Source organism: Arvicanthis niloticus, chromosome 17, assembly GCF_011762505.2.
Source record: "Arvicanthis niloticus isolate mArvNil1 chromosome 17, mArvNil1.pat.X, whole genome shotgun sequence".
Lineage (NCBI taxonomy): Eukaryota > Metazoa > Chordata > Mammalia > Rodentia > Muridae > Arvicanthis > Arvicanthis niloticus.
The window spans coordinates 34,211,080-34,227,076 of NC_047674.1; the positions used below are offsets into that span (position 1 = coordinate 34,211,080).

General features: G+C 41.1%; 1 protein-coding gene across 1 annotated transcript in view; it reads left to right on the forward strand.

Annotated features, from left to right (window-relative positions):
• Window positions 1-15,997, forward strand: part of Prim2 (DNA primase subunit 2) — a 202,660-nt gene that overhangs the window by 119,973 nt on the left and 66,690 nt on the right. The window contains exon 8 of the mRNA XM_034522057.2: window positions 2,604-2,671. Within this exon, the coding sequence (XP_034377948.1) occupies window positions 2,604-2,671 (68 nt within the window). The remainder of the gene's footprint in view (window positions 1-2,603; window positions 2,672-15,997) is intronic.

Sequence of the window (15,997 nt, forward strand, 5' to 3'; positions counted from 1 at the left end):
CAGAAGCATGTCTTCCCTTGATATTTCTGTTTATCTGTAGCCATCATCTTGTAACTAGAGTTCCCTGCACTGCAAACCAGGAAGACTTAGATTAAGAGGAAAGAACCATGACATGGTAGTTTCTCCATAGTGTATTATGCATTGCTAATGCATCTAATGATGAAACTCAAGACAATGGAACTATGGCTTTATGGTTCAAAACACAAACTACCGGTAAACTCATAAATCTCAGTGTGTATTTATCTGAGGACAGAGAAATGTAAATAATTAGGAATCATTCTTGGTAGATCTCCGTCCAAGTTTGCATTTTGTTATGACAATGAACAGTGGCCAAAAGCAACTTACAGTCAGTCAGGGTAGGGATTCCAGCAGAACCCTGAGAAGGAAACTGAAGCCAGCTCCATGGAGGACTCGGCTCACTGCCTGGCTCCCTCTGGCTCATAGTCTGCTCCCTTTCACCAAACCACAGTAGTGTTCAAGAAGATGCTTCCCCAGGTGTGCCCATGGTACCCTTTTCCCAGATGTGTCAAGTGACAGTCAGGTTGTTGTCAACCATTACAGTATTCAAACAGAAAAATAAGTTGGTGGCAGAGGGGCTTAAACCTGAGCCGTTCTGTTCTCAACTGGCCCTGTGGCAGCTCTCTTCTCGGGACTCTGCTGTTCTATCCTGTGGATCTGGCTGGATCTGGCTGGATCTGGCTGGATCTGGCTGGATCTGGGGCCAGCCACTCACTCTCAGATGAGGATTTCACTAGTGTGGCCCCAAAATGAAAAGTTTGCAAATGTTGGATGTAAGGTCATTGTAATAACTTTAACCCGAGCCTAAGAGAATTCTTTGCTGATTTTAATTAGGGAAGAAATTAACACTTAGTTTTAAAACCTCAGAATTCTAGTCGGGGATAAATTAGGAAAGAAGCAAACCAGAAGGCAGGCATGGTAGAGAATGGAGATGCCTTAATAGTTCAGGGAAAAGGGCTGGAGGATGGGCAGAGATGAAGGACTTGAGGAGTTCGCCCATTTGGAGTGAGCAGCTGTCTGGGAGCCGAGCTGTGGCAGAGAGGTGTCTGCTTCCATCTAGAAGAGATGCTTTAATTAGGAAGCTGTGGAAACTGACAAGTGCTTGGAGAAGTGCAGCCTGTCTGTTCTGTTCTCAGAGCACTGGCTTTTAACACATCTAGATAGGTTAATTAAATCTGCTTAGAGAACAGTTTTGGTTCTGAGACATGGAATCTCTAACGATGAAAGTGATATTTTGCAGAGGGATTTGGCATTAAGGACTACATTATAAGATGGGCCAAAGGTTTGCTTATAAAATCTGATGACTTTGATAACCTTTCTGGTGGTGACATACTAGACTGGAATTTTTCCTGGACCCTGAAGACCTGCTTTTGTTAAAATTGCAGTATATTATTGTGTCACAGTCTTGTGTTTGAAATTCGTAACTTGTTGATGAATTGACTTAGGTGAAACCCAGAATGTGTGCTAGTCATTATTGGATTAAATTATGTTGCGTGTTCCTTTGTTTGTTTTTGGACCTGTTCTGCCACTAACTTACATCCCCAACCCTAAGACCTACATTAGAATACTTTAAGTTATAGCTCTATTTTTATTTATATAGTATAAAACATCAGTTTGGTAAGTTGTTTTTCTGTTTTCAGGAAAACTTTCCTGAGATCAGCGGAGTGAGGATGTTCTGTATAATAAGTACCAAAGGCTGTCTGTTACTTTCCTGTGACTTTGTTTTAGTAGAATATAAAAACTCTTTTGATGAGCATTAAATCCAAAAGAGAGTTATCTTGGTTTTGTTGCTGTTGTTTGTTGTTTTGAGTCTATTTCACATTTTCTGACTACTTTGGATGGATGAGTGTCTTTACTTTTTAGGAGACGTTCTCAGAAGGGAATGTAATTCATATGTCTAAATGAAGCTGGCCTGTCATCGGTTTGGTGCATACCATTTATTGTAAGGGTCTGGCTTTCAGTTTTGGTCTCTTAGGTTAATTTGAGGTTGCATTTCAGTATTAAATATTTTTATTCGGTTTTGAGTCTTAGAAGATGTTCTTGGTTTCTTACAGTAACATGGTTGTTAAAATTATGGAAATTATGGGGGGAATCAGTGTATATTCCGATTTCATGATTACTTAGCCAGAAGTGAAAGTTCTTCTCCTTAATGTCATCATTATCTTGGTATCATACTGGAAAGCTTTTTATACACCTTAATGTTTAGTGTTTTTTTCAGGTTTTATTTACAGAGATAATGTGCTTGTGAGTAGAGGCTCTTCCACAAACACAGATGGGCTCTTCTCTTAAATTCCTTTCTCATCATTTGAAGCCCAGTAGCTTAATTTATGTCCTCAAGACAGTGTAGTTACCTCTTGCTTTTGTTTTGCTTCTCTGTCCTCCTGCCTCAGCTTGATGAGTGCTGGAAACATGGAGTTATTCAATCCTGATGAATTAATGATTAAGTCCTTGATTTAAAGTGGAAGTGTTCCTTTATATTTGTGCATGACCTCCCTGGCTGCCTCCCCACTTAGTGTCCCCTCAGCAGTCCTGTTTGCCTCCAGTGTTGCCCTCGCCATTCTGCTGACACTGTTCTCTGATTTCAGCTAACAGCCAGGTCCCTGCCTGCTGTGCAGTCCGATGAACGACTTCAGCCGCTGCTCAGCCACCTCAGGTAACGGAAAGGCAAAGCCTTGTCACACTTTTCAGTGCTAAACCACCTTCAGTGTCTAAACATTACTTTTATTTGCTTGAATTCTGTTAATCAACTTGAACACTTGGCTATCCTTGGCTCTAGGATGCTGAACAAGTTCATTCAATAAGAATGTATAAACTATTTATCTGTTTATATTATTATATATATTTATGTTATATACACACACAATAACTACTCACACATTTATACCATCTCCTGACTTTATTTGATCTCAGGTACTTAAAGTATAAAAGATTGTAACTCTTTTATATTTGCTTCAAGTTGTTATCTCTATATTTTTACTTAGCTTACTTATATTTACAAGACTTATGTAGTTAAAAATATTGTTTCTCTTTAGGGTTTCTAGTCTTTAGTTTTTAAAGACTTAGTTATTTTATAATAAAATGTTTATTATTAAATTTTGACATTTAAGTCAAGCTGAGTAGAGATGTCCAACTTTATGAAAAAACCTAAAGCATAAAGCCAAGGTATACTTTCATAGGGAGTTGATGAGTGGATGCAATTTGTTCCTAAATATAAACAGAATATAGCTTCAGTATTTATAAAACAAGATATGAAAAGGAAAAATGTCATTACTATTTGCAAGTAGTATTTCTTCCCTCTATGTTTTTTTTATAATGCCAGTATTGAAATAATGGCTTTATTAAATTTACATTTTTTTATTTATCACAAACATGAGACTTTGTCACTTTATTGAAATCATTCGAAAAACATTTTTAGTGATTGCATGAAATTTTCTTTTACAGTTGCGTTATATTTATCACCATATTGAAGACATTTAGGTCATCTTTAGTTCTCTTGCCTGCAGTAATAATGTCATTGAAATGATATATTGGGAGAGTTAATGATAATCATGCTTGTTCAGTCAGTTAAAAGATTCTTTTATTATCGGCCAGTCCAAGAGTGGGCTGGTGCCCCAGCTCAGGGGTATGTGTGGCATTTTTAAAGACAAAGCCCACAGTACATCAATGGTCAAGGAGGTGCCATATCAGTGGACAATCATTTATGATTTATGCTTCCTCTTAGTGTTAGTTTTATGCTTAAATTTGTACCAATATCAGTTATCTTGGTTAACATGTCTGAACCATGGCCAGGGTCATAAACTGTCCCAAAAGTATTGCCAAGGGAAATGTGGCTGTTGAGGGGTGGAAGGCTGAAAAGTGTCCAGGCAGACACAAAATTAAGTCAGGACAAAATGGCGTTAGCTTAGTCATTCATTTTATGCAAGCCTTTACCTTTATCTATATTTTAGATTATTAGTTTCTTAGGATAGTTTTTCATAAGCAGAGTTACTTCTTGAAGTGTATTGTCCACTTTAAAGATTTCGGAATGCATGTATTTCTTTTCAAATGTTATTCTATTCACATTCTTGTACTGCATGTGACGACCCAGGCCACTGTAATCTTGAAGGAGGCAGAGTAGTCATGAAGTGGTTACAGGACAATTCAGTTGATCATAAAGAAGACTACTGTGGCCACATGCTTTTCAGTTCCATGAAGAACGGCTTTTCAACATTTTATTACCTATTTCTGCTTTAGGGTGAGATGAATAGTCTGTATTCTTTGCTCAATTATTGATGGCATCTTCTGACTTTATTTGATCAGGTATTTAAAGTATAAAATATTGTAACTCTTATTTGCTCCAAGTAGTTCTGTCTACATTTTTATTTAGCCTACTTATATTTATAAGATTACATAGTCACAAATATTGTTTCTCTTGAGGGTTTCTAATTTTAAGTTTTTAAAGATTTAGTTATTTTATGAGTGTTCTACATGTCTATATGCATGTGTGCCATGTCCTTGCAGTGTGGGAGGAGGTCAGGGAGGGTGTCAGATGCCCTGAAACTGGAGCTGCCAAGGTTGTGAGCCTCCCTGTTGGTTGCTGAACCCTGGTCCTGTGCAAAAATAAAAAAACAAAACAAAAACACAGCCAGTGTTCTTACCCATCGAGCCATCTCTATCCCTAAGCGTCTCCCTCTCCCTTGTCACCCAGAAATTTTACATTCAGGTATTATCGCTTTTCATCTTTTCCGCTGCCTCCTCCCCTTTCCTTTGCTTTCCTTGACCCTTGGGGTCAGTGACTTTCATTTTTCCATGTAATTGATTTTGTGGGGCAAGGGTGTGGGTCGTGATTAACACTAGTGTTTGTGGTGCCTAGTAATATTCATCTTATACACGTTTGTTTTACATCTTAGAGCTGTGCTCATGGGTCAAGAAACCCAGACCTCAAGTTTGAGTATGTTGTTCAATCTCCACTCTCTGACCCTTCTAAATCTTTTGATTTTTATCTTCAAAGTATCTTTTTACTTCACTAGCTTGTTCTCCATTCTCTTTAACTCACGCCTTTCCCTCTGATGTAGTTCATACCCCTGCCAGATGTGATTATATTCTTGACTTTAGCTGTTCTCTGTCTGTTACCCTCCAACCCACTTCATTCTGCCTAAAGCCTGAGCTTGGCGCCTCTTCTGGAATTCCTGCTGGTGAGAACTGTAACCCAGACAATGGTTGTGTGTCCTTCAGGTCAGGTGTCATATTCTCTGGTCATGTAGTTCCCTTCTTCTCAGAATGACCCAGACAGAAGTGGTTTCCTGCTGTTGCAGGATTTGATGCTGTTGTTGTCCTCCCACTGCCGGTAACCAGGGTAATATCCCACACGTACTAGGTGCTATATATTCGGCAGAGTGAAGTGCAACATATGCTTACAGATGTCTCTGACATCTTATTTTTTTTCTTCTGGGTGAAATTTTTATATCTTATAAATCAGTTTGCCCTAAAATTTCACTGGTTCCACACATAAGTCAAAGAGGTTGCCTCTTAGCTCTAGTGAATACTTGATTCTGTGCAATCATGATAGATTCTCTTCCTTCCATCTCAGTATGGTAATTGTCACCTAGAATTTAGATTAACTGCCTACGTCTCTTTGAGTCCTTGAAACTTGCACAAACTGTACATTTGTTTAGGGCTTTCATTCTCCGTGGAGTTCATTCAAGACTGGTTGCTAGGCAACCAGGCCCGGATGTTGCTTTTTTATTGTTATTAAACCAAATGGCTTCTCATTTTATTACTGTGTCAGAGACATCTGTAGGTAGGGTGGCATCTGGTGTGTATAGCTTGGCACTCCTGTTCTACAGAGTAACCCTAGGGAATGTGTGCCTTTCAAGCATATTGGATTGTCTCTTGGCTGTCAAGTATGATCTTTTTCTTTGATCTTCCCTTTCTTAAGGCCAAGGTGGCAAAGAACTGGGCTAAGAACAAAGATCAGTGGGTAGAGTGCTTTTATAGTGAGCATGAAACCCGAGGGTTGATCTCCCTAGCATGACATCGGCAGGGTGTGGTGGCACACGCACTTGGGAGATAGAGGCATGATGATTACAACTTCAAGGTCATTCTCCACTGTGTAGAGCTGTAGGCAGGTCTAGGATGCATGGGACTCAGTCTCAGAGAGTGGGGTGGTGGTGGAGCTGATCACATGATTTGAGAGATTCTAATGGCAGTCTTGTTAGGAAAAAATAATTATCATTGATTTGCATAAACTTGTGTGACTTAGAGGGTGTAACTGGAATCATTATTTGTCCTGACTTTGGTGCCTCTAATGATGAAAGAGGAAAAACAAATTGTATTTGAATAGCATTTTAATTAAATTTCTCAATAAACCTCATTTGGGAGATTATTCTGATATCTGTAAAAGTCAAAGGAGCAGTAGAGAAAAATTGTCAAATTATTTTTACAGAATCTCACCATTCAGAATTAGTGCAACACTTTTGCTAACCTGGTAATGTAGGCCATTTTGTTATTTTACTGAGACTGAAGATGTAATATATCTATATTTTTTCATTGAATTTAGCTCTCTTATTAAAAGTTAAACACAGAAAACCATTTGCCTGAGCATCATGTAGAAATAAGTTTATTTTCACATTAACAGCATTCAGTAGTTACTGAGTGCCCACTGTGTGCTAGTGAAGTAAGGTACAGTTTGTTATCAGAGAATTCACAGATTTGGCTTCATCTAAGAGATTGGCGTGTTAGAGGGTTACAGACCTTGCTAAGCTTTTGGTTAGAACTGGATAGCAGGCACACAGCTTTATTAATTAACCTGCTTTCCCATGTGATGACTTCCTTAAATGATGGTACCAAGGCTCACTTGCTTTACATTTGTTCTTTCTAGCTCAGTAGTGACTCAAATTGGCTGCTCAAATCAGAGGAAGCCTTAATCTTACTTGTAGAATGTTGTTTTTAACTCCAGAACAGAGGACGGGACTAAGGTTGCTAGAGAATTAATAATTTCAGACAATTTAGGTTTGAAATGATTGCAGGGAATGTATGAAGGATTTAGTGAGTAGCTAGCTACAGGCCTACAGTGTAAGGGCGATTTTAATGTGGGCAGTGTTTGCTAGTCACTCTCTAGGTGATGGTTACAGTCAGAGAAATGGTTGAGCTGACCAAGGAAGAGAGATGAGAGAGGAAATGTCTTGAATCCACAGCATGTTGGAGTGTGATCATATGAGCACCAGAGGGTGGGTGCGGGGCTTGTTCCGGAGGGTGTCCCGCTAAGATCTCCGGCCTGGCTGGGGACAGGGTGCAAGCAGGGAGGGTCTGCTACTGCCTCTGCTGCTGCCTCCACCTCTGCTGTCCATGCCTGGTTACTCCCAGGTGCTGCACTCCTCTCTCTGTGCTGAGCTGCCCTGGCTGGCTAGCTAGTTGGAGGATCCTGAAGGCGGTATGGGAGAGCAGATCTCTTCCCAAGTGTTACAGCTCTAGTTTTACAGCTCTTGCGACAGAAATTCTCGACATTCGGATGATTCTCGCACATACCTTTTCTTCTCTTGAGTAGGGTTTTGGAGTGGGTTAGGGTCTGGCAGCAAATAACCCCTATTGGCTTGAGAGCTTGGAGATGCCTCATTTATTTATGGGGAGAGCCTGAGGCTCTATTCCTGTGTGACCAGCTTGAGGCACTATTCCCTCGACTGTTGGTCATAGACCTCTCTGTGGGAGGGGCTGTGGAGGGCTGAGCTAAATGAAAAGAACCAGGGCCGGGGAGCAGAGCCGAACACCTGCTGTCCAATAAGGGTCCGGGGTTCCAGGCCTATGCTCGACCAAGCACCCAGCTGCTTCTCACAGCCCACTGCCTCCACAGGTGGGGTTGGGGGTGTGGTGGGAGATGAGTCAGAAGAGAAACTGGTAGAAATACCATGGAGAGATCTCCCCAAGGCCTAGCCAGAGCACACTGAGAGGACCTTGTTTCAGTGACCTAAAGGGAAGTGTAGAGCAGTGTCCCACACCACAGGGAAGTTAGGAAAGAGGTATACAGTGCTGAGTGAATGAAGCCCTTGGACTGAGCCTCAATGTTATAATAATCGTACAGCTGGAAATCTGTGTCCTACCAAGGAATGAATAAGAAACGAGTCTGTGGGGATAGGACATGCAGGTTCCTCTTAGGCTTCATCCTAAAGGCAGGGAAGGAAGGAGGGGTCCATTCATGGGCTTCTAGGTTGAAGGAAGATCTAGTTTTTCTGATAAACTTGCCAGGATTGACACACTAAATTTTTTTATGCTAATGAAGTTATTTATTTACGATCAACAATAGATAAGCTTCCCTCTCTTTTTTTCTCTCAGTCTCTCTCTCTCTAACTTCCCTTCCCCGCCACTCCGCCTCTTCTCTTCAGAGAAGGGCACACCTCCCATTGATGTCAACCATCTTGGCTTATTAAGTTGCAGTAAGGCTAGACACATCTCGTGTTGAGGCTAGACAAGGCAGAGGTGAAAGGGATTACAGGCCGGCAGTGGAGACAGAATAGAGGAGTACAGGTAGACACGTTTGTGGGTGAGGGAAGAGGACTGTGGGAGTTAGAGGGAGAATAACTAAGGGAGGCAGGGTGCAGAGGAAGAGGAGCGAGGACTCACACAGGTTGGCACTGATCCAAGTAGTATGTCAGTTCCTGTTCAGAAGATCCCATGGGGATAGCAAGCAGACGTGTCTGTCTTTAAAGTGTGGCAGAACTTCAGGGAAAGTTCTCCGTATGAATGTGTGGTTTCTATAAAATGAAAACTACAGCCCATCTCTCTCCTCAAAAGAGAGACACAGTGATGGGCCTCTGTATTCCCAGGGATTTGGGAGATCAGGGCAAGGCGTGACGTGAACGGAGTTCCAGGCCATGTGACTTAACACAGCAAAACCCTTTTTAGAAAGCAATTAGGGCAATGAATGAATATTTCATAAGACAGTACTTTTTAAAAAATTTCTGTTAGGAATACTCTTCAGTTAGGAAAATTTACTGGTTTTGAGTTGCCGAGAAACCAAACAGAAGAACTAAAGAAACACCTCCTCCCCCAAACTCCAGAATAGGAGAGAGAATTACTTTCTGGTTTTCTTAAACCAGGCATTGTTAGCTGTCCATGTAAGTTCATTGCTGACCCTGTGGCTCTGCCACTGCATTTTCTAGGCACAATTATTTAGCGTACTGGTTTATTTTTGAGCCCTACAAAGATCTTTGGTTATGTTCCCATGAACTTAGGCATTTATTGTAAAGGAGAATCTTTTACTCCGTAACTCTGGTGCACATGGGATAGTATTTATAAAGTAGTGTGCTTTTTAAAATTACATATATTTGTTTATGTATATGTGTAAAACAACTCAAAAGAGCTAGTTCTTTCCTCCTCCTGGTGACCCTAAGGACCAAACCCAAGTTAACAATGGTGGCAAGCACCTTTACCCACTGCCCCCAGCCCCCTTAGGTGCTGAGGGTGTATACTATAATTATTATTTCCACCTATTATCTCGCTCAGAATTTAAAGTATGAAAGCATGAGATTAGAGAGGAAAACTTGGATACCAGTTTTCCATCCAGTAATTTGCCAGAGAGATTTTATCCCTTAAGTATACTATACTGCCTCTTCCTTTTGTGTGTTCCTCCCCAGTATCCTCCATTTTAAGATAGGAACAGGTGGGCAGAGAGGTATATTACCAATCACCTTCCTCGTTATTCTTATTTAATATCTTGTCCTTTATTGAAGAATAAATAATTTTTAAACTATGTTTGCTATACTGTTTCTTTTAATTCTATCATCATATTTCAGCTTGAGTGAATTAGAACTTAAATAATGCTAGTACAACCTAGCAACCAGGTTCCATGCAGAGGATTGACTTATACGGCATCCTGAATCCGTAAGATAGTCATACTGATCTTATAGCATCTCCTACAGTAATGAAAATACCTTCCTTCCTCTGTATTACTGTTTCATGTTATTATAACTGCTTGTATAGAATTCTGTTCCTACTGCAGTGCATTTGCTTAACGTGCAAGTGTTTCTGTTTAGTCCTTTTAAGAATGTGGTGTCAGTAATCCCAGGGACAGGCAGCCTCTTGAGAAAGCTTTTCCTAGTAGGCACAGTGATAAACTGAAGTGTTTTCTTTTTGAATCAACTCTCATTTTCAAATCAGAACATTGTCTTGGTATTCATGTGTCAATTGTGGTAAAAATGAAAGTCAATGTCAGCAAATGGTTTGTAGACTGGGGCTCTCACCAGTCAAAGGCTGCAGTGAAAGCTGGGTTAGTGGATGCACACAGGTGTCCTTGTCGCTAGCTCTGTCTTGTTCCCAGTTTCTTGAACTATGTATTTCCTTTCATTCATGTAACAACACAGCTTTTAGTTTTCAGAGCTCTGTGCAATAAATTCAAAAGATCCTTATTGTGAGAAGCTGACAAAAGACGGCTATCATCCTTGCAGCCATCTTGAGCCATATACCCTGACAAGAGACTTGATTACAATAGCCTATAACAGCTGAGCACACTCTGATAACCAGAGTTTTAGATACCCAGGATTTTCCCTTGAATGTGTGACTTAAGGGCGTGATTTAGAGATAAGATTTAGAGACAAGGCCTAAGGTCATGACTTAAAGGCGTGGCTTAGAAGTGAGACATATAAAAGTCAGAGGCAGACAGAAGAAATGATTATTAAGTATTAGGCACTTGTAGTGGGCACTTGGAAGGGAGCTTGGAAAGAAGCTTGGAACTTGGAGGCACTAAGGACTAGGAACTAGGGACCAGGAACTCTAGACTTGGGACTTGGACTAGGAACAAGAGACTTGGAAAGAAGAAGAGAGACTGAAGAATAAACAGGATTGAATCATACTCTGTTTGGTCTCCATTCTTTGTGTTTGTCCTCACTCTCTCTCTTGCTGAACCCCGACCCGCGGACCGGAGCAACGTGGGGTAGAGCAGCTCTCAACATTTTTGGTGCCCAATGGGGGGCAGCTCAGGCCGCAACACATTATAAGGTTATTCATGGTTGTTATAAACAAATTAGAATGTATAACTTTCCATTTATAACCTTAGTATTATATTTTTTCATATGTATATCAATAATGATCATATGTTCTTTAGGATATATTTACTAAATGTTGGATTAGAGTATTTAGATATGGTCTCTTAACTTCAATATATTTACAAAGGGGAGAAGAATCAACATTTTTGAACACATACATGTGCATGTATACCTCATCAAGTAGAGAAAAGGCAAGTCTTAGGGCAGGTAGCACATGCACATGGATTAGTTTAGGAATATAAGGTTGGCTCAGCAGTCAGTTGCCTGTACTGCTTCAAGAAGACCAGTGTTTCATGTCCAGGACTCACATCTACCTGTAGCACTAGCTTCAGGGCTCTGACACCTTCTCCTGGCTTCTGTGGGCACTTGCACTCATGTGCACGTGCATGTGCGCGCACACACACACACACACACACACACACACACACACACACACACACACACAGAAAGAGAATGGAAGAAATGAACTCTTCTCCCCAGTGCAGTCATTGCTGGCTTTGTTGTAACCCCAACATGTCATTATAAAAGCGACTTTACTTTTAGACAGTTCTTTCACGTCATAATAATGTGACGAAGTAGAAATTGTTTTTCGTGGCTCTAGTGTTGAATGCCTGCACATTGTTCAGTGGAGAGCAGGCAGCTCTGTCTTTTACTTAGATGTTCTCTTTTTCTTGAGTTTGAGGCTCCTCTGTTTGTATGTGTGTGTATATATATATGAGGTAGAACTTAAGATTCTCTGTGATGAGGGGAATGTGCTTTGGAGAAGAAACACATCGACTCTCTTATTCTAGAGTTTCTCTCTAACATTGATTGACCTCTGGTTAAGTTTTTTAAAAAAATCAATTCTTGTCTGTTGGTCAATCCAAAGCTCTGTCCAACACAGAGGGATGAGGATAGGGGGACTGCAGCAACTTAAGACATGGGCAACTGCACAGGAGTTTTGTGCTGCGCAGTCGAACTTTCTGGGAAGATGGTTGTATCTGCACTGATTATTCCAACAGCCAGTAGTCATACAGTGATCTAGTGCTCATCACATACATATGTCCAGAGATGATGAATCACAAAGCTTAAGTCATTGTCAATGGTGGAATTCACTGCAGGGTTAGTAATTGAATGTATTATTGAGGGTTAGTGGAAACTCAGTAGATAGGGCCTAGCCCAAGGAAGTACATCACTAGGAGGATGCTCCAGGAGGGTGTATTTTATCTTAGGCATGCACCTACCTCCTTCTTTTTCTCTTTGTGTGTGTGTATGTATGTGTGTATGTATGTGTGTGGTGTGTGTGTGTGTGTGTGTGTGTGTGTGTGTGTGTGTATCCTGGACACCACAAAGAGAATAGCCTTACCTATCACAAATTTCTGTTTCAATGACATTCTGCTTCACCTTAACCATCCCTTACCATGTTTATTGTTGCTGAGACCTGCATCACGGAGGGGTTTCCCTAGCTGGGGGATAGGAATGAAACATAGCAGACACAGGTCGTAAGAGCTAGGAGTGGGTGGGCACGTGTTCAGATGCAGAGCAGCAGTGGCAGCCACAAACTCTGCGTTTATTATGTACAGCATACAGGAGCAGGGGATGGGTGGCTAATCTTAGCAAGGGTCTCTGTGGGAATTGATCTCAGGGTTAGTCATCCAGGAGCAGGAACATGCAGTTGATAGTTTTGTTACTCTGTTTTTAGCTGAAGGTCAGCCTTTGGCCAACATTGTACTCCAAGCAGGGGACAACTTTGCTATTCCCCCAGCCCCACCTGTGGAAGGCTTTGTCACCCCATGCATCTAAGGCACCGGGGTCTTTGACACAGCCATTCTCATGTCAGCAACACACATCCACTCGAAACGTCATCTGTTCCCCATGAAGTTTGCAGAATGTTTGGCCTTCATTCATCCTGCCTCTTACTGTTCAGTACCGCCCCAGCAGGCACCTTTCTTAGTCTTGGGTATCCCGAACCAGGGCCAAGCAGCCTGTCCCAGACCATCGCTCATTGAACATTACACCACCAGACTATGCGCTAGGATAAAAGGAATGTAAGAAATTCACTGGTGCAGGCAGAGAGATTTGTTGATGGCCTTGTATGGTTTTTATGATACATGCACACGTGTGCACACACATGTATATTATATGTATATATCATATGTTTTTATGGTATATATATGTGTGTGTGGGTTTAACTTTATGAGTATGTGTGCAGCAGAGAGTAACAGACTCACATTTTGTAATCCAAGTTGCCTCAAGTCTAGGGTTCCAGGTGTGCACCAGGATACCCTCCCTGAACTTTATATCTGAAACAGACTTTAAAGAGAAATGCACCTATTTAAGGCCATCATTTTCTGAGTTTTGACAAATGTAGGCTGCTGATATTTTTTTGCCAGAAGCATAATATGCAGAATCCAGTTTTATTGCAGTTTATTGGATTATTATATTTTTATACATCAGAATAAGCAAAATGTGGGCCACATGGTGGAGATGAAGGCAACTGGAGCAAAGCCGCGGCCGTACAGGGGCAGCCGCAGAGCCCGCTCTCTCCTCGTTCTTACCGTTATATCTCCTGCTCTCCAGAAGCACAGAGTGTACTGCATATTGTCTGATGATAGGTTTCTGAGTAGACTTTTTAAAGATAAAATTGAGTAAAATTCATGCTTGTGGAAAAATAATTTATATTCAATTTTGACCGAACTTTATTGATCATGTTCTCATTTGGAGTAACTGCCAGGAAACTAACCTGGGCTGAAAACAAGTTAGATACCATTTACCAGGGATTTAGCTGTAAAAACTCATTTCGATTTCAGTGGTGACAGCTGCTGAATGAGTTTTCTTGCGATGTCCTTCACAGCAGGAAATGACATGTTGGGACTCTGTCTTCCATGATTTCCTACCCACCCAGCAAATTCACGCTGCAGGGGAATTTGCTTTCTAAATGTCTGAACAGCCTAGCTTATGTGGGCAGAATGGGTTTTTTTTTTTTTTTGTTGTTGTTTTTTAATGTCCAAAGTGGGTAAAATTGTGATTGCAAAATGGTTATCTGTGTGTCATGCAGAAAGCCCTGTTTTCTCTTTCTGAAATTGTTTTCCATCTGTGCTGTGACACACGTGGCGTTATTTGACAAGGTCAGACTGGAACTTGGGATTCATTACAGAATGACATAAGCCATTGTAGTTGATTTTGGTAGATCCCTTAACTCGCCTTTCATGGCCTAAACCAACGTGATTTCTGGTACTCCAGTTGGTTCGGATTTCTTGTGCTTTATTTGCTGATTTCCTGTTTTATATCAGTGTGAAAGTGATGAACTCAAGCCTGCCTTACAGAGAGGGGTGAGTCGAGCAGACCGAGGGGCAGTGCGTTCTATATATTGTGTTTGAGAATCTGTCTGATGGGCGAGCCAGGCTTTTACTGTGGTGTAGCAGCATCACAACTGCACTCCTCACCTTCTTATATATGCGAGAAGGATGGACTATGGCAGCTGTATGTCGAGGTAGACCAGGCTAATCCCAGACTCACAGATAGCACTGTGTTGGAGCTTCGTTCTCTCTAAATTGAAACTGTTTAGTTTACCTCCAACTAATCCAATTCCCAAGATTGCTTAAGGACAAAGTATGCCGAATATGTCTAATACCTGGTTTCCAAGTAGAATGTCTTTGAAAAAGCAAGCTCTTCTGCAGTAGCCTGAAGGCCTCATCACTTGGCCCAGCTGTAGCTTATGTTATGCCCACGAGTCTCAGTAATTTTCGTTTGGCAGGCTAGTCGTTGTTCTGTGAGTCTGCCTACCTAGCCTAGGATCATTTGGCTGTCTCTTGTCACTGTGCGCATGTGCAGCAGTACCCTTAGTAAAAACACAGTGGGAATCACATGTGTATTTTTATACATTACACACACGAAGGTAATTTTAATGACATCTTTTTTACTTCATATCCAAAATACGATTTTAGTGTGTAATTGACATACCAAAGTATTAATGAAATAGTTTATATTATCTCATGGTCAGTATTTGAAATCAAGAATACATTATAGTCATTATTAAACATCTTAACCAAGAATGAGGGAAATTTAAGTGCTCAATGGTCACATTAGACTGGTGCTTCCTGGCTAATGTGGATAGAGAATTTTTATTTTTATATGTCCAAAACTGATTGACTCAATTGGATCCTATTTAAATCTCCGGCCTTCTTAGCTGAAGTAGGACCTTCTTGTCAGTGTCCCAAAAGAGTAAATGTTGCTTTAATGAGAGATTAAAAAATAAAAAAAATACCAAAACTTCCAGATATTAGGCATCAAAAGACATACACCTAAATGCTTCTACTTCAAGGCTAAATATTTCTTCGGATGGTATAAAAAAAGTGGATTAAAATGACCTTCTCGTACTCACTGGGAGAGATTAGTAAATGGCAAGAGTAGAAAACCAAAACAGTAGCCGTGAGCGGTGAACTCCTGTCTTTGTGAGGGCAGAGGCAGGGGGACCTCTGTGGGTTCAGAGACAGTGTGTGAGACTCAGGCCAGCCATGGCTTTGAAAAAGGAAGCCAAACCAAAGAAGTAATTCAGAAAAGAAAACACCCAAAGCATGTTTAGGTCTAATACATTTAGACCTTGGTGAAGATGATTACAACTTAGATATGAGATATCTATATAGGTATAGCTAGAGTTTAAAAACCCCTAATCTTTATGGCCACCTTTGATAGCACTACCCAGATTCCCTTTATAGTCCCTGTCTATCTCAGGTAGACGAAACCTAGGACTTCAAGATTCCGAGAGCCCTGCTTACTTCCTTGTTGGCTGAGCCTCCACAAGTGCTCTGCACAAACTGGGCCGGGAGCCACACACAGGAGCTGTAGCCAAGGAGAACCTCACCAGAGTTTTCACTCCTGCCCACCGTCTGAGAAGAGACAAATAGAGGCATAATCACCCTTGACAGCTGACAGTCCTCACATTTGTAGGGACGAGGGCTTATGTGTCAGGGTGCAGCTGAGGG